The 19,157-nt window shown below is 52.2% G+C and overlaps 1 protein-coding gene across 7 annotated transcripts in view; it reads left to right on the forward strand.

Moving 5' to 3' along the window:
- Window positions 1-18,760, forward strand: part of LOC5667736 (platelet binding protein GspB) — a 39,761-nt gene extending 21,001 nt beyond the window's left edge. For 4 of the 7 annotated variants that reach the window (XM_061663484.1, XM_061663481.1, XM_061663483.1 and 1 more), the window contains exons 3-8: window positions 3,827-7,831; window positions 8,580-8,670; window positions 11,488-11,709; window positions 11,809-12,368; window positions 12,888-13,054; window positions 13,444-18,760. In XM_061663484.1, the coding sequence (XP_061519468.1) occupies window positions 4,010-7,831; window positions 8,580-8,670; window positions 11,488-11,709; window positions 11,809-12,368; window positions 12,888-13,054; window positions 13,444-16,186 (7,605 nt within the window). In that variant the 5' untranslated portion in view covers window positions 3,827-4,009 and the 3' untranslated portion in view covers window positions 16,187-18,760. Of the gene's footprint in view, window positions 1-1,902; window positions 2,614-3,826; window positions 7,832-8,579; window positions 8,671-11,487; window positions 11,710-11,808; window positions 12,369-12,887; window positions 13,055-13,443 lie in introns of those variants that run through there. The other 3 variants (XM_061663487.1, XM_061663486.1, XM_061663482.1) reach the window with 3 other exon arrangements.
- The last annotated feature ends 397 nt before the right edge of the window (window positions 18,761-19,157 follow it).

Below are 19,157 nucleotides of genomic sequence, written 5' to 3' on the forward strand. Positions count from 1 at the left end.
GTTTGGCGGAAGACGTTTGGATACTTTTGAAAACATGCGGTACCCTTTGTTTTTTGAATTTTGTACATCAAGATTTATTGTGTTCTCAAACTGTGAATCTGCCAAAAATCGATTTCAAATAATGTTTAAAGTATAAACAACCGGCTGCTTTTGAAATAAACACAAAATATGAATAAGAAGTCAGCTTTTATATAAATCAACTCATCAAAAGTAATACAATATAGCTTTGATGCAAAAATGATAAGCACAAGAAGACCCAATTCACATCGAATATCCATTCTTGGTAGAAGAGTTAATGGTTTTTAGTTTTTTGTTAAACAATATTATGCTATTCTTTAACTTCGTAAACCTTTCTATGAAAACAAAACCGCAAACCCTTGCCACAAGATGGCTCTATTTTCCAAGCTTTTTCGCACACCAGAGAGCACTCCTCTGGTTCTTCGGAATGTGTAATTGAACGTGTGTTTGAATGTGCTTTTTCGCACCCTCCCCCTGTTTTGGTACCCACCACCACCACCACCGTAGGATGTGAGCGAGTATTTGTGTCAGATTGGAAGCAACGGCCGTCAAACAGCAGCAACAGGCGGAAAGGGTATATATCAGTAGCAGCAGCAAGAGTTCAGGGCGAGAGATTTTACAGCAAGTAAGTGTGTCTCTAATCGCAATGGTTTACAATCGTGCCGAGTTCCCCAGTTTTAAAGGAACTGTAAGAACGTAATTTATTTGTGCTTTAAGGGTTTTTTTTTCTACTGGAAATACATCCCCAAAAGGTAATTTACTTGTTCCACCTAATCAGTGCGATACGGTTTCGTTGAAAGCTGAAAGCACCAGGCGGCAGCATATAATATGCGCAGAGACGCCATTCCGAGAGCGAGCAGATTTTTAAAACATAAAGCATGCGCAACGCGTTTGTGTGAGTAAGCTACGCAGCTGAAAGAAGCATGACGGGAGTGAGAGAGAGAGCGCGCAACAGAGTCGCACAGCAGTTCGGAGAATTTTTGGGTTGATAAGCGCACTTTCAGCAAGCGGCCGCGTATATATGTGTGTGTGTGTTGTGTGCGCCCCTTCACTCGTGTAGTGGTGAGAGCGGACGCATGGTGTATTATCCCGCATGAAGAGGAAAATTCGGCGACGTGCGATGGTGGAACCCAGCACACACGAAAAACCAGCTTGGAAAAGCGTTCGCGCACATTCCGCGCTGACGGCGAGGGGGAGGGATGGTGAAGCCGGCTTTGATGTAATGGCCGTACAACGGAAGGAGCGAAAAAGAGTGGTAGCAGGAGAGAAAAGAGAGCGCAAAAGAGGTGCAAGAAATCCATTTTTAGAGAGAGAGAGAGAGACCAAACGACATCATGATCGGTGAACGACGGACACACGTACACGCAGTGCAGACAAATTGTTGGCAAAAGTAGAAGATCAGAACAAAGCAACAGACACACATACACAAGCATGCGCGATCGTGCCAGTGGTGGTGAACAAGTCAGATTTTTGCACACGGTTCGTTTTTTTTGCATGGTGAAGTGAAAATTTCGCGTTTGTTCCACTGCGTGTGTGTGTGTGTGCGCACAAGTTTTATGCTCTCCCGCAGCATATAATCGCGGCGGAGGCGGCGGCACACACACGGGAAGAAGAAATGCATGGGAAAAAGCTATCGGTGGAGGTGCGGCGCGATACTTCGCATTGGATCTGGGCGCGTCGCGCTTTGTATGCGTGAGCGATCCGGAGCAGCAGGGGTCGCGAACAACTTGCACACACAATTGCAAGTAAGCTGCGCGCATAAGGGCGAACTGTGTGGTATAGATAGAGCGAAACCAATACACACACACAGAGCCGTATCATGTTGACAGTTTTTCTGACAGTGTTTTCGGGTGCGTTTGTGTGCCGCGAAGGGAAAGAGAGAGTAGTGTGGCAAACGGGAAGAGATTTTCGCCCAAGCCTAAGCTTCGAAGTCGCCTGCTTGATGTGTGCGACGGTGGCTTTTCAAGCGTGTGTGTGTGCGTGTGATTTTGCAGCGAGTGAGAGAGAGGGTGCGATGAAGCAGCGATAGAAAGGGTGTGTGTGTGTGCTCGCGTGCGTTTGTGTGTTTGTGTGTGGCCGCGCGCAGGAGAGAAGCTGCACGGCTGCTGTACACGGGTAGAAGAGCAGGTTCAATACTCAGTTCACAGCAAACGCTCGTCCGCATCGCTTGCCCGAAGCCTACCGACGTGTGTGAGAGAGCAGGCACACGCGCGCACACGTACCGGGGATATGCGTGATTGCATTGCTTGCTGCACGTATGGTGCACACCATCAGTGTGTTTGAGTGTGTCCGAGTAAGTGGTGTATGTGTGAATTGCAATTTGAATGTTTTTATCACGATCATCATACGCCCCCCGTCCTCCTTCTATTTGGGAGGTACCTCCTGATTGTGTGGTGCTGCTGCTGTCGTGAGCCCTGCCGTGACAACAAACGCCCAGTGTGCGTGTGTGTGTGTGTGTACGTGCGAGCAGCAGGGTGCAACAGGCAAAACACACCAGCAGCAGCAGCAGCAGCACTGTTGCTGCCAAAGTGACAGCGCACTGTTTGGATGTGTGTGTGTGTATGTGTGTATGTGAACCTCACGCACTCGCACGGGGTAAGAAGGACAAAAGCAGGAGGGTGTGCTGAGCCCGATGCCCCGTTTATCCTTTTATTTCCCTTTAAAAGTGCACTCACGCACACACTTGGCTTTGCAAAGCGATCCCCCCCACCCTTACCCCTTCCGAAAATTGTTGCACTTTTTAGGGGCGTGGGAGGAAGGGTGGTTCGGAGGTGGGTGAAGCGATTGTTTGTTTGTTTGTTGTGATTGTGCCCTTGAAGAGGATTTCTGTGGGATTTCGGTAAGACGGGCAAGCCCATCGCGCCGGAGTTATAAACGTAGTAATGCGCACTCCATCATCATCATCATCATCATCGTCATCCGCTAACCAGCCAGCCGAACAGTGCCGTGTGTCGTGTGTCGTGTGTGTCGATTACGTTATCCTGCGCGACGGCGACAACGACTGACTTAAACACCAACTTAATATTGATTTTTATTTGTTTGTTTTTTTTTTGTTTTGTTGGTAAAAGCTGCTAATTTTATGTACATGCTGGCTCTTTCGTCTAAAAAAAAACGACTACCTTCAGTGCTACCTCCCTCCCTAAGGGGCCCATGTCAGTGCAGCAACTTTCTCGCTGTATCTATTTACTTTTTGCACTACATTTTGTGTGTGGTGTACGTGCCTAAGATATTTAATGCCCTTTCGGTACCGTTTCGCGATCACTCATTACTGTGTGCATGTGTGTGTGTGTCAATTTTCATGGCTGCGCATCAGCTATGTGTGTGTGTGCGTATACGCATGAACGACGGTGTGTAAAGAGGGGCTTATCCGCAAATCATAGTTTTGTCACCTTGGTTATGCTAAGGAAAGGATGATGTTGAGGAAGGAGGTGGTGGAGGTGTGCAGTGGCCTGTCGATTTGAGTGCCGTTTATCGTTATCTAATCGAATTTATGCTCTGCCAATGCTTGGGCCACACTGAGACTTTCCTTCTTGCGTTAGGGGTTGGGCGACGATTAGAAAGTTCATAGCTGAAAGATGGATAAGGCATCGCTTAGGCTCGATGCAACTAAAATGCAACTAGTGTTAGATTTTACCCTTAAACGTCCTATAGTAAAAACAAATCCTATAAGACTTTGGTTTTGACATCATCAAAAAAAAGCTTTAAAAATAACGAAAAATATCATAATAAAGAATAAATTTCGATTTCGTAAATTAACACACCTTAAACTAAATTCTCTAATCAACCTTTTCTCTTCTTTCCGTTACAGGAGCAAAAGCACGTGTGGCGCAGTAAACGCGACACACATCCCTGCGCATAATTTGCGCGCCTGCGGTGGGGGTAGTGAACTAACTACCGATCGCCACACCACCACCCCACACGGCACCGGGCACCGTTGAATGGTGTTGGGGTGCGCGGGGGACGGCTGCACACAACAGCACACAACAACGCTATGGCAACCCGCGACAAGAAGGCCCGCTCGGTGACCGCAGACTCTCCCACGCCTTCGCTCGGCAGCGCCAACAGTGGCAGCAGCGGCAACATTAGCGCCCTCGCCATCAGCTCTTCCTCCACCGGTGCCGCAAGTGGAAACGATTCTGCCCCCACGACACCGACCTCCACGCGGAAAGCGGCGGCAGTAGCGAGTACGGTGGCCGCTGCTGGCGGTGGTAGTAGTAGTAGTGGTGGAAGCGGCAGCACCAACACCTCCTCCACCCGCGGTTCGTTGAGCCGGCTCAAGTCGAAGCAACAGTTGCTCCAGCAGGGCGGCGGTGCCGATGAGGGAGCGGTAGACGAGTTGGCAGGAATCGAATCGATCGCAGTCGCCGCCACCACCACCACCACACCGTCCCGCACGACGCGCGGCGGCAGTGCACTGCTGCGGGAAGATTCGGCCGGTAGAGAGTCGCCGGCGGCCAAGGATGATACCACGGCAACGACGACGACGACGACAGCTGGGCCCGGTGGTGCGTCAAAGGATCTAACAAAATCGCCCGCAATCGGGGCACGGCGTGCGGCCGCAACTGCTACAACAACCGCAACAACAGCAACAACAACAAGCTCCAAACCGGCAGCCACTGCCCAAAGCAAGAAGAAGCGTGTAGTAACCCTGAAGCGTGCCGGCCTGCTCAAGCGCAAGGGCAAGAAGATCATCGGCAAGCCAATGTTGGGCCGGAAGGTGGAGGCCCGTCGCCAGCTGGTGACGGCCGCCAAGTCGACCGGTACGCGCGGTGCCGCCGCCACGGTGAAGGACGTGCTGGCCGACTCGAAAGAGAAGGAGGAGGAGGCGACGGCTGCCACGACGCCCAGCCTGCGCAACGGCAAGCCGCGCAACTCGGACAGCCCGGTGGCGAAGCGCAAAGTCGTGCTGAAGCAGCAGGAAGCTGCAGGGAGCAGCAACAAATCGCCCGACAGCGCATCGATGGAACGGCGCCGGTCCGGCTCCGTCCTGACGGAGGACGGCGCGGAACAGACGGTGGCCGAGATGAAGCGCGAGCTGCTCGACTACGAATCGCGCAGCAAAATGCTGGACAAGATGGCGGAAGCGTTCAATGAGCGCAAGGCGGCGGGCGGCGGCGCTGCGTCCCCGGTCGTCGAGAAGGGAACGTTGCGGCGCAGTATGCGGCAGCGGAAAAGCACGGCCCGGGAGGAGCTAGCGCCGCCGGCGCGGGGCAAATCGGTCGGGGGCGGCAGCGGCACGGTGGAGATCAAGCTCGAGCCGGCGGAATCGCTGGAATCGTTGACGGTCGAGGGGTCCGAGCAGGACAGTTCGACGGCTGCCGTTTCGGTCGATGCACCGCTCACCATCGACACGACGGTGGCGACGGTGGACGGTGGTGTTGCCTGCGAGCCGCTGCACAGCGACGGGACGACGGTCAGCAGTTTGGGCGGTGTGAGCAGTGGGGGGGTGATCGCTGGGGCGAGCGGCACGGCCAGCGAGGAGGTGGAGCTGGGCAGTGTGGTGGGGATCGGCGGTGGCAGCGCTGGCGGCAGTGGCAAGGATCCGTCGCTCAGCCCGGGCGAGCTGGTCAGCGAGGGCGTGTCGGAGCAGAGCGTGAAGGAGTGCTACAGTGAGCCGGCCTTCCTGGAGAACAATCTCGGCATCGAGAAGGACCCGAAGCTGGGCGAAATCGTGCAGGGACGCTTCCGGTGCGACAAGGTTAGTGACGATGCGGAGGACAATGCCAAAAGCGAAACGGTGGGCGATAACGCTGCTAGTGATAACGGTGAGGAAGGTGGTGTTGGTGGTAGTGCGACAAAGGACGCCGATCAGGAGGTGGAGGAGGAGGAGACAGTTGCGCACGAAGCGGGGGAGGGAGTGGAGACAGTGCAAAAGGTGAAGCAGGAGGTGCAGGAGGACACGGCAAGTGTGGGCGAGGATAGGGAAATAACGATTGAGGGTGTGAAGGTAGAGGAGGAACCGATGGAGCAGGATGAAGAGGAGGAAGAGGAGATTGGCAAGGAGCTGCCGGTGGAGGAAAAGATGGACATTACGGAGGAGGAAGTGATGGAGTGTGTAAAGATTAAAGAAGAACCAGAGGAGGATGTTGCTGCGGTGGTGCTGGAGGAAGCGAAGGGCGACGGTGATACTTCGTCCAAGACTGACCACGTTCCGGCAAAGGACGCAAACGAGGCGCAGGAATCAAACCGCCGCCCCGATTCGGCAGGAAGTGCGGTAGATGAGGAGGCAGGAGCGTCACGGGCGTCATCGGCTGGTGGTGCGGTGGTTGCCCCTAGCGACGGAGAGGTTTCCTCTAGCAGCACCACCTCCAAAACACCGACAGACGATGCTTCCTCGCCGGTTCCCGTTGCTTCCGTGCCGTGCAAAGCGAACGGTGACAGCAACGGAACAACCACCGGCGACCAATCAACTCCCAATCAACAATCATCACGGACAGGAGGTCAGCAGCGGCCATCCACCGGCGCGACCCCGAAGACGGCATCCAAGTCGTCGTCCACGCCAGTCGCCGCCGCCACTGCTTCCACCGCGGGCACACTGTCACCTGCCACCGGCAAGGAGAGCAAGCCGAAAACGCGCACGACCAAGGAGAAAAGCAAGGAGGACGAGAAGACGCGCGAAGAGAAGCTCCGTCAGGAGAAGCTGCGCGTCGAGGAGAAGGTGCGGGAGGAGAAGCAGCGCGCGGAACGGCTCGAAGCCGAACGGAGGCTGAAGGAGGAGCAGCAGCAGCAACAGCAGCACCAGCAGCAGGTGCTAGAAAATGGGCACGAGGAGGAGCAGCCATCTCCGGCTTCCGGCAGCGGCGGCCCGCAGGACGAGCAGGAACACAAGACTGACACGGCGCCGGTGCCGGCACTGCTTGCGCTCGGCGGACTAAATCTGCCAGCGATCACGATCGCGCTCACCAGCAAGAAGGACGATGGGTCGTCCGACGAGAAGGAGGAGGCGGCCATCGTGCCGAAGAAATGCGAGCTAGAAATACTGCCGATCAAGGCGGACGGAGGTCCACCGCCAGCCGTTGTGCTGCTTTCGAAGGAGGAAAAGCCCGCCAAGGAAGGTGGGGCGGCGGCCGCCGCACCCTCGCTGGCCGATACTGCCGAGTCACGGTTGCGCACCGCTTCCAAGGGCGAAAATGCGGCCGCTTCTCTGTCGGCGGTGGCGGAGCGAAAGGATAGCAGCAACAAGTCGTCGTCGCCGCTGACCGTACTCAAGCAAGGGACGAGCAATGGGTCGCCTTCTCCGCCACCCGCCACCGGCAAGGATGCTGCGTCCACCACCACGACGACGCCGCCGCCGGACGAGTCGGATGATGCTGCAAAAGCGTCCCACTTGCTTAACCTCGGCCTGCTAACGATACGGGCGGCCGACGAAGAGAAGCAGCGCCGTGCCGAACAGAAGCCATCGTCTTCGGCGGACGGTGGCGCACAGGACGGTGGGACGACAGGTGGCAACAGCAGCAGCCAGGGAACGGCCGGTAAGGGGAGCGATGGTTGGCTGGCTGCCGGCACCGCCCACTCCGGCGGTGGTAGTGGTCGTGCGGGCAATAAATCAACCCGCAGCTCCAAGGACGAGTACACGGTGTCGATGAAAACGACCGTACTGAAGGGTGGCAGCGGCAGTGGCAGTGGCTCGCGGGGTGAGAAGCGAAAGCAGCAACGCATGCCACTGAAGATGACGTTCCAGAAGGGCAAGGGCAAGGGCGGTGGCCGGGAGTCGTCGAACGGGTCGGGCAGCGTGTCGAGCAATGGGAGCGGCTACGCAACGGACACGGGCAACAACGGCGACAACACGTTCTACACCGTGCACAGTAACGAGGTGAGCAACAACAACAACCGCTTTGAACCCGTAGAACACACCCGTAGAAGTAGAGAAATGTAGTCGAACCCCCCAAACACCCATCCTGTCTGTTCCACTCTACTGCCCTTTCGCCAGGATGCAGGCTGAGCGGCAGGATTAGTGTTAATGGAGGTCCATTTTCTTCTAGGCGAAGAAGAACGCGGCGCATCTGGGGCGGCAAACGTCTGCGTCGCCGAAAGGATGGGGTCACACGAGTCTCTCTTCTCCTTCTTGTAGTCGTTTGTGATGTTTCCCCTCTTCCTGGATTAAGCTAACGAGCGCTTCCCGTCCTTTTCCCCGTTTCCATCCTTCCTCGGACCAAAAAAAACAATCGATTGTATCATCAACAACGAGATGGTTTCGGTTGCACACACCTTTTGCTCTTTTCCGCTTCCCTCTACAGGGTTTTCCAGGGCTTCTCATAGTTGTGGGACACTTCCTTGACTCTTTCTTATAGGAAGAACTACTGTTGATGGAAATTGCACTTGAATTCCAATTGGATTTGTCCAACAAGGGTTCTATAGAGTCCAACTCCCATTACATTAGGTTCATTTCACATAAGAAAGAGTCAATAAAGTGTTCCACAGCTATGAGAACTCCTGGAAAACCCTGTAAATTCCCTCCCCGTTCACCTAGAACATTCTACTACTACTACTACTACCTTGCTACCTGTTGCACGTTGTAATGTTGTAATTGATTTTTTGCTTTTCCTTCCTTCCCCCCGTAGCTGGATCATCACTCGTCCAACTCATCCGATGGCCATTCGCACCGGGACGCTGCAGGCGGTAGGAAGGCGCACAGCCGCTCCCACACTACCGGTAGGTGGTTTGCTCTATACACTGCAATGATGATGGCGGAGGCGTGTTAACAAACCCCCCATGGACTGTCCATCCATAAGGGCCAAAGTCGGGAGAGTTTTGTGCTTAGCTCAGCGTGTAAATAGTGGACGAAATTGATAGTGCCGTTCGAACCAAGCTTGGCGTTTTGATTGTTTTCTCGAAAGCGACATTGAATTGTGTCGTTAGTGGGAGGAGGGAGTTGAATCTATTAGCACATAAAAAACAATCAGCGTCCTTTTACTACTCCCATTTAGTGTCAGACATGGCCCGTGTGTATGAAGGTGCTTGTGGAGGGCAAAAGGCGCAACCCATGGAAATTTGCCTCCAAAAAGGGGGCAGGAACACAATCCCCGTGCTTGTTTTCACTTCCCCCATAGCAATGTTTTCTTTTGTTTTTTGCTGCCAAGACTCCGAGATTAGTTCCATCAACCAACGGTCAACGGTGAAAGGAAAATGTTTGGATAGGATTTGCTGTGCATCACATCAACACCCAAGTTGTGCCACCACACATACAAACTGCATCAACAAGTCGCTGGTTTTAGAGAGTTTCTGGTGATTGTTCTGCGTTATCCTTTAACTTCTGACTCAGACATGGCAGAGTCTTCGTGCAGGTCCCTGTTGGTTGAAATCACAATAGAGCAAGCGGACACCAGTATCATCTATCGGATTAAGAGGGGTTAAAAGTAGTAACGAGCTGGTGGGAGGGGTGGTGCAACTATGATGGCCCGCTTTTCTAATTCTTTTATAATCCCTACACCTTCATGTTGATTATGAATGAATGAGTTGAATAGTGTTTCTTTTTGCCGAGTACAAGAAAGAGCAGAATTAAGCATTAGATAAGGAAGGATTGTGGGATTTAATGCGAAAGGTGACAGAACAATTGAAAGTGCCCACAGACTGTTGAACGTTACTGTCCCCAAATGGAGACGCATGGTACTTTACCGCCGGTGATGTATCATCGCATGTGTACCTTGCCTTGCACAATGCACAAGCCAAGCCACTGTGAGCGATTGTTTTATGAATGTGTAATCTGCTAAATTATCCCATCAATTCAGTGTAAAAATCGGGCCAAATTCCTTCCGAGTACGACTACGCGACTTCCGAGCCATCCTCAACGCGTGTCAATTAATTTGAACTGCTTTACATTATTAAAAGATGTTGATTAGGGGGGGGGGGGGGGGGGGGAGGGGATTAAGTTTTACTTCACAGACACACGATTGCTCTTCATCGGCGCTCAATTGGCTTGGCAAATGGCAAACGGGGGACGACAGCGGTTTTGGGTGTGAATTTAGCGATAATAATTAAAATTGTTGTCATAAAACACGATGAGACGGCACTGTTCTGCGCTGCCATTCGCACGAAGCATGGTGTAATGTAATTAAACCATCGCTTAACGGTTTTGGCAGGACACGCTTCTTAGGAAGAATGCCTTGCCTTTTTTAAGATAGCAAACAAACAAAGACGAAGGAAGTGCACAAAAAACTCCAAATCGCTCGCCTAATTCCCTTTTGCCACAAGTCAGGCAGAGAGGGTGTAGGTAAGGACCGTCTGCTGGCGGCGCGGCAATTGAAGAGAAAGATATTGCTTTTTATTTTCAAAGCGACAAACCAGACGGTTTTTTGATGGGTGTTGGGAGGATACAGAAGACAATGCCGGCTCGATATCATCCGGCAGTGGTGGCAGCAGCAGCTTCGGTTGGTTTTGTAATATGATGAACATTGACGGGCAAATAGAGACGGTCGGCGTGAAGCGAAGGGATCGTCTTGAGACAACAACAATCGTCGTTCCTTCCCTGCTTCGTGTCGTCGTGGCTCTTTAATATTTCCGTCTGTGAAGCGGACACAATGGGAAATTTGTCGTCGACTCTCAACTACCCTCCAAGCAAAAGCCCCCCCCCCCCCTCCTTTCTTGTGGCGAATTCAAGTGCCGTTTGTTTTAGTGGAAGGAAAGCAAATCGAAACCTTTTCCCTCCTCTTTCCACTTGCGACAGTACGGTAAAGGCATGTTTTGGGTTGTGGAGGAGGACATTGGAGCTGGAGCGCCAAATGTCGACACTGTTGATCGGATTTGTAAATCATCTCTATCCTTTGCCGTTTGTGCAGCCGATTTGGACGGCACAGGGAATGGGTGAAGGGTCATTTTTTGCCATCGGAAGCGCTTTGTTTCCTATCAAAATATTGAATTTTGTAGGATATTAAAACGCGCTGACCTTCTTCTTTCGCTTCTGATCGATTTCTGATGACAGCATGGAGTACCAATCGTGGAGGGATTTGTAGATAGAAGAGCGATGATGGTGGTGGTGGTAGACGAGTATTTAAACATTTCTGTCCACGGAGCGTCGGTCGAAGCAAGGGACAACGTTAATGTCTACCCCTAAAAAAAGGGAGACGGTGAATTCTAATGAGGGTAACGGTTTGCCATTTTGCTGTGCTCATTTCGCTCATCGGAGTATCCTTCCCGGTGCTTGAAAGTAAATGTTGACAAAAGTAAAACGGATGAGGGAAGGGTAGACGGTGGCTGTAAGTGCGAATTTATGTATATTAGTACTGGAACGGTGGCAAGGTTTGTTGATTGTTTTGTTACGCTGCTGAGAATGACACCTTTTCAACCGTTGCAAAGTGCCAAGTGCTTCGGTGCGGGAAAGAGGTGCACTCCAGACAGATTAGTCCTCATTTTTATTCAAAAAAAAAGCACGTAATTAAATATCAAATTGCTGCAAAAACGTTTCAAATGTCGCTCTATTAGCGTTGGATCTAATTTGTATGAAATCAATTACCTTTCTCTCTCTCTCCACAGACGGCGTAAACCTCACAGAAGCGGTCGGCGAAAGCGTTTCCTCCAAAGAGGTGAGCCAGAAGTCGCTGGTCATCCCGGAGAAAGCTTCCTCGTTCAATGTGCACCCGGAGCGGCTGTGCCGGGACCAGTGTTCCTACTGCGGTGGCAAGTTCGGTCTGTACGACACACCGTGCCACGTGGCCGCCATCAAATCGACCGAGCGGCAGCAGCGGATTCTTCTCGGTAAGTGGTGTGCGCCTGCTTTGATGTGAATTTGCTCTGCGCTCATATTGTGCTAACATGTTGCTTTGTCTCTTTCGCGGCGCTTCCCGGTTACCATAGCTACCCTGCCCAAGATCACACTTGACAGCTGTCTGTGTGATGCCTGCTACCGGCACGTCGATCGCAAAGCCAACTGCCCGCCGCAGAAGAAGAAATCGTCCACCGTATCGCAGACGAGCGCGTCGACCGGTGCAGCGAGCAGTAGCAGCAGCAGCACTACCTCCACCTCGACGACCAACAACAACAGCACCGCAACGCAATCGACCGTATCGCCGCTCGTACTTAAGGTCACCACGAACAAGGACGGTTCGACGAGCATCGCGACCGAGCAGCCGGCCACCGCAATGGAGGACGGGCCGACGGCGGGCGGGAAGGCGCGCGAAATCTGTGCCGTGCGGCAGTGTACCGCGCACGCGATGCAATCGCTCCGCCGCAAGTGGATGGTGAAGATGAAGCGCAAAATTGGCAAACAGCTGGACATCAATCTCGAGCAGGCGGCGAAGGCGACGGCCGAATACATCTCCATCTGCAACAAGCACTACGAGCAGATTAGCCACCTGATGATCTGCGCCATGTGCACGAAACCGCTGCAGAGGAACCATGTGTACCATCTCTACAATGTAAGTATTACCGCGAGGGCGAAGGAGGGGTTGACATTCTTCCCCTTGTGTGTTTGTTGTGCCGTCCGGAAATAAATGGCAATAAATTTTGGCCAAACTTTGCTCGCGTTCCGGTGTCGAGCGAGTGAGCGAGCCTGCTTTGTTCGAATGTAAAGACCTAGGGGAGAGAGCGGGGCACTACACGAGTACCGTGGGGGGTAGTGAGCACCTACTGGCAAGGATTTGTGGCTTGCACGAAGAAGAACCCCACTTTGCTCCATTAAAGCCCCCAAAGGAGTGCATCTTTACCAATGTGTGCGGTTTTGGGGGTTTTACTCTCTAGCGTCTTGCGTTTGCCGTGGAATGTGGCAACGAAACAGGCCCGTGACCTCCCACCAATGACGGCACAAGAATGTGAACACCCTGGAACGTCGTAGCAGGGAAACATACTTCCTTCCCATCCCCTTTTTACCATCGTAACGTATGTGTAGCAAATTCTAACCATCCCGTGTGTCGGCTTCTCCTTTCTCTCGCCAACAGAACGTACCACAGCTGGAGCGCCTGATCCAGGAGCAGGGGATTTCAATGAGGCTGAGCAGCTCGGAGTTGGTCGTGTGTAAATTATGTAAATATTATGCTAATTTATTGATTAAGCCCCCGGAAACGAAAACGAAAAAGGCTCAGTTTGTGAACGACTACAATCGAAGGTAAGTATGTGTACCGTGAATAGGTGTGAATGAATGAATGCGTACGTGTGTGTGTGTGTGTGTGAAAAAGGGGGAAATGTTTCGACCGGTCATTAGCTCCGTCGTTTCCGCCCGGATGAAACGTGTGTCCGTGTCGTGTATGACACTTTTCCGAACTATTTGATCCCGCCTGTCACCCATAGTGGGTGGATGGAGACATCCTTTTGTTTAAAACTCACACACGCTCGTAATTGAGTGTACGGAAACGAATTTCAAAACCCTAGCTAGGGGGACCGTTTCCTCCTTTTCTGAATTGCTTTAGAATGAATGACCGGGCGTCTCCATTGTTCAAAGAACAATTTCTTGCTGCAACTTTCGTGTGTGTGTAACTCATTTGTTTCCTGTTGCAGATTGTTGTGTCGTCAGCGGGCGGCGGAAGAGCAGAGAGAGCAGCAGGCTGAAGCGGCAGTAACGGTTACAGCAGTAGCACCAGCAGCAGTCCCTAGACAGCGCCAACCGATGCCTGTCACGGACATTGTAATTTCGGACGGCGATGAAGAGGAGGAAGAGGCAGAGGATGAAGAAGTTGAAGAGACTACCATCACAGAATCACAGAGCCAGCAGCATCCACTACCGGCGCGTTATCAAACGTTGGGTGACATATTTTCGATCGGCGATAGTTCCGTCTCTGTGAGACGGCGCGTCAGCAGCAGAAAGTCGCCCGACGTGACCATCGTGGAAAGCAACGGTGCGACGCAGATGAGCGAGCTGGAAGAAATCAGCATCATCCCGACGTCGAAATCCCTCTCCGCGCTGCACCAACAGCAGCAGCAGCAGTCGCGTGACGATAACATCGACATGACGCAGGTGCTCAAGTCGAATCCCAACATCTCGATGCGCGAGCTGTTCCCGGGCGAGGAGGAGCTGGGCGTGCACGTGAACATTCCGTTCAGCTCGTCGTCGATGCGCACGCCGGAGGGCTGGACGAAGGTGCAGTCCACGATACAGTACGACGACAGTACACGGGCGCTCTGGGAGGAGCTGCAGAAGCCGTACGGCAACCAGTCGAGCTTCCTGCGCCATCTGCTCCTGCTCGAGAAGTACTTCCGCAACGGCGATCTGGTGCTGTCGCCGCAGGCCAAAACCAGTGCCACCACCTACTCGGAAGCGGTCCAGAACCGGTTACGCTCGTACGATAACGTGCCGTCGGTGGTGCCGTCCTCACCGCCCGCCCTTGCCTCGCTGACGCCGGCGGCCACAGCGCCGACCGTGGCCGCGGACAAGACGAGCCACATCTTCCAGCAGTTTAGCAGCGCCACCATTACGATCGTGCCGGCGAACAAGGTTCGGCCGCGGACGTCGGCGGGCGGTGGTTCCTCGTCGGCTGAAATTACGCCGGTATCGCCGCCGGCTCCGGTGAGCTTGCTGAAATCGAACAATCTCCACCTGGCGAACAGTGGCGACCAGGGTGCGACGAAGCAAAGCCTCAAACGCAAGCTGTCGATTGAGAGTGGTGGCAGGACGTCCGGTGGGGCCAGTGCAATTACCTCGCCACTGAACAGCTCCTCGACCGTGGGCGGCGGCTCCACTAAGGTAGTCAGACTGGACGAACCCAAGGCACCCTTGTCCTCCCCGCCGGAGCTGATCAGCATCAGCAACCGCAAGGCGAGCGTCACCATCACCACCATTCCACCGGCGGCAGCACAGTCGGCAACAGTCGGCAGCCCACCAGCAGTCGCTACCGCCACTGCCCAGAAACAGTTGTCGCTGTTGCAGCAACCGCAGCAATCGCTGCTGCAAAGTGTTGCGGCCGTCGATGCCGTCACCGCCGCCGCCGCGACGCTTCTCGCCAAGAAATCGCCAACTGCCGGTGCAACGGCCACCACGGCGAACACACCGACGGGCCCCTCTAGCACCGGGACGACCGGCTCGGCGAATGCAAGCGCCACTACGACGGCGCGCGAAATCATCCAGATGCCCGAGCAGCTGACCGAAGCGGAGCGGCGCGAATCGTCCACGCGTCCCTGGCGGCCAACCCTCCTGCCCATCGCGCCCGGTGTGTCGGAAAGCTTGAAAACGGGCCCGCTCTACCAGACGGCGGACGGGCGCACCCTGCCCAAGCTGGTGCAGGTAATGTCCGGCGGCAAGCCCTACCACATCTCGATCGAGGACTACAACCGCATGTGCATCCTGCGGCGGGAAAAGCTGCTCCAGCAGCAACAGAACATGATGCAGCAGCAGCAGCAGCAGCAGCAGACGGTGGCCAACAAGCGCCAGTCGCAGCTGCCGCAACCGAACAAGCAGCCGTCGGCGGCGGCAACCACGCTACCACCACCACCCGCCCTACGGCTGGCCTCCACCGCGGGGTCGGTGGAGAACAACAACGGGTCCGCCAACAGTGTGGCCGTATCCGTCGCTTCCTCCGCCAAAGTGGTCCAACTACCGAACCAGCTGCTCGAGCAGAACTCGCTCATCCCGATCCTCAGCGGTAGCAGCGGGGCGAACAAGATGGGTAATGTGCAGAAAAACAGCAGCCTCACGGTAACCATGACGACGACGGTCAACAACAACAGCCTTGCCAAGAGCAGTAGTAGTAGTAGTAGCAGTGCGACGGCGACCGTCCCGCCCTCGATGAAGCCGCTCTCCCTGCCGAACAGTACCACCGTCTATCCGATGCTGATGTCGGCCAACACCCTCTCTCTACCCTCCCTGTTCGCGACCTCCTCGGCAGGGTCGTTGCCCGTCTCCTCCGTCGCCGCGCTGTTTAGCGAAGTGAACGCAGCGATGACACAGACGTCATCGCCCTCGCATCGACCAGCGCCCGCGGCGACGTCGCTTGTGCTCGGGCAGCCCACCTCACTCCTCACCACCACCACCAGCAGCAGCAGCAGCAGCGCGTCGGCGGCGACTGCGGCGGTGCTGAATCCGTTCGAGCACCTGTTCAAGGACGGCAACAAGGTGACGCAGGCACAGCTGCAGGAGTTTGTGGCCATCGCGACGGCCGCGAACGGCGGGGGCTCCTCCTCGCTGCTGGACAACAGTTCGCCCGCCCAGCTGCTGTCGAAGATACCAAAATCGTTAACTGTGATACCACAACAGAAACAAAGATCAATGTCGCGCGTTTCCTCGCATGAGGACCAAAACAGTGCCTAAACACGTGAAGGAAGAAAGCAAAACAAAACAAAACGAGCGAACCGAACAGTTGGAAATTCAGCAAACTCCAGCACCAATTGCTCTATCATTCTCGGTCTAGTATCCTCCCCTCTGAGCTATGTAGCTTAAACGACTCCCGCGCCCGTGGTATGTTGTAGAGCGAGCGAGAGAACAAACAAAAAATCAGATAGAATTTAAAGGATTAAGAGACATAGAACTCAGTACTCCCCCCCTTCTCGTTGGATAGTGTAGTTAGGGAGTAGCGCAGGAAGAAAGGATACAGGAAGGATCACGACGGCTTATTTAATCCTGAGGAAACAGAAAACACTAGCGACCTCTAGCGACAACCTTATTACCTTACAAAACTGCCTAAAAGCATACGAGCCCCGCGGAGTAGTAGTAGTAGTAGTAGTAGTAGAAGGCAAGCAAAAAACACGGCCTCGAATTGATGCCAACAACCACACACGACACGGTGATGTGGTGATGGAGAAGCGAGAGTGCTTCGTTCTTGATTTGAAAAGGAATTGCAGGTTAATGATTCTTACTGAGGAGCTTACAGTGTACAGCGTGTATATTGAATAAGCTCGCTAATCCCGTACTACCACCGCTTTATACAGTCCTTATGAATTCTTCTTTCATACTCCCCTCTAGTCATTAATACCTTTTTTCATAATTCATGCTTTTCTTCTTCAATTCAATGCACTCGAACTACTGTTTGCTATGGAAAATGAATACTGAATGAAGGAAAATGAATACTACAGCAGGGCAGTAGTGGCATCGAGTACAGGGAAACACACACACACAAAACACATACATAGTAGATGCAAAAAATGAGAAAACATATCGATCATATCCTAAGCTTAGTCTTTTGCCACACGCTTAAGCCACTCTAATACACACAATCGATAACGACCCTCTCAAGTCATACATTCCATAGTGCGCGCTGGGAGGCGAACGATATACACACAGGCCAAGGCTTAAGGCTGCACGATAATTGCGTGTAAATGTGGGAGTCGCTTTCCATTACACCTTTCCATCATCCTGATTATCATCGTGTAATATGCTCTCCTATAAATATCTGTTTGCATCGATTTAATCCCTTCATTTACGAGAAGAAAAACAAGAGCGAGAGAGAAAGAGAGATATTAATTACGATTAGTGAGATTTAGGGGGACAAACAGTTTGTGGTACGGTTTAATTTATTACTATTTAGTACGGAATGAAGTATGGCAGGTGTCGCGATCACGACACGCAGCAGGGCATTCGCTCCGTTAATTCTCGATACTAGTAGTAGCAGTGAATAGAAGTTAGTTTAGGACCTGTCCACACACACACACGCCGGTTTGGTTGGACCCTCTCCCCATAAAATACATACATATTTCGCTTTTTAGTTTTGGTTCAGCTACTGCTGAAGTGAGCACCCAGAAGCTGTTAAAATGTGTGTGTTCTTCTTGTGCAAACCGTTCGTGGCGATCGTGCTCAGGTGAGAAGGTAAATGAGAATTCAATTGAGAAGTAGAATGAGCAAAACGAGGGAGAATTGTGTGGAACTATTGTTTTAGTTCATTTCTCAAACAACTACATACAGTCAAAGACACACACACTTCAGATACACTTACACATACTCACGCACGCACATTGCCGAACGGTTTCTGTTACGTCTACCTGTATTATATTTCAACGCTATCTTATCACGATTATTTAGATAGCCGCTAAGTTAGTTAGTTAGTTAGGTTATGATCGCAAGCTATGCATAATGGTGAATCAAAACAGAAATAAATCGTATCCTGAGAATTGTAACATACACACATACACACACAAACACATTTTATACAAGACCATTAGCGTGGTAGTACGGATTTTGGTTGATTGTCTCTCTGTACGATCTATCTCTTGCTCTCTTGCTTGCTTCCTCCCTATGTGTTTTCCCGTCTTCGTGTCTCTCTCTCTCTCTCGCGCACTGTCGATTTGTCTGTATACTTTGCAAGGGTTACTTTGCTTTATCGCTCAGTACTTGTTTATGGTGTTAGGCACCACTTACTCGCGGTATCGTTAATTGACCTTTTTCCCAGGCGCAAGGTGCTTCGCAATTATGGAATGCAAGCCATTTAATGATTATTTAATCGAGCGGCAAACCAACAATGCATATAGTTTGTCACAACACACACATTGTTAAAAAGCTTACTAATAATGATAAAACTTTTGAGCAGAAGGTTAAAGCGGCCACCGTTTTCGACGCGCTTAAAAACACGCAAAAGCCTGAAGAGCACCAGCATCATCCCCACCCGCCCCATCCCCTTGAAAAGGGTTGTTAAAAGACGACAAATGGAAAAGAATGCATATTTTTTATGATAAATTATATAAAACCATATACATATACATACACAGATATCTTTACATATACAGTACGAAAGAGTAATAATTAACACCGTAGGTAAGAAGAAGCATGGTTTAGGCGGATAAATAGAATAAATAATTCGACCGCGGAAGGTCAGAGATCGGATCATATGAGTCGCCCCGGCATCATCTCAAGCACTATATCTGAAGCGAAATAAAGCTATGGTTAAGAAAAGTATCTGCGTAAATTGTATTTTATTACAAATTACCATGAATGCAATAAAATTACGCGAAAGAAACCAGTTGGCCGCGTACAACGCGTACCACACAACGCGCGTCACATCATCTAACAGCTATTCGCAATGAGCTTTATCTGTAAAGTTTAACTGGAAACGATTTATTTAAATTAACTCCCAGCTTGGTTGGGCGTATCGATGGTATGGTGTGGTTTTTGTTCACTGCCGGAAGCCGGAAGTCATCGTATCGCGGCGTTTCGCTGGAAAGTTTTACCACTACCACCGGCGCCGTTTTGGTAACATCTGGACTGTGTTGTGCCGTGCCGGTTGGGGTTGTGGGACTAGCTGGTCGTTGCGATCGAGGTGGTTTTGTCGGGGAAGTTTGTCAGAAATTCAATC

Source organism: Anopheles gambiae, chromosome 2 (assembly GCF_943734735.2).
Source record: "Anopheles gambiae chromosome 2, idAnoGambNW_F1_1, whole genome shotgun sequence".
Lineage (NCBI taxonomy): Eukaryota > Metazoa > Arthropoda > Insecta > Diptera > Culicidae > Anopheles > Anopheles gambiae.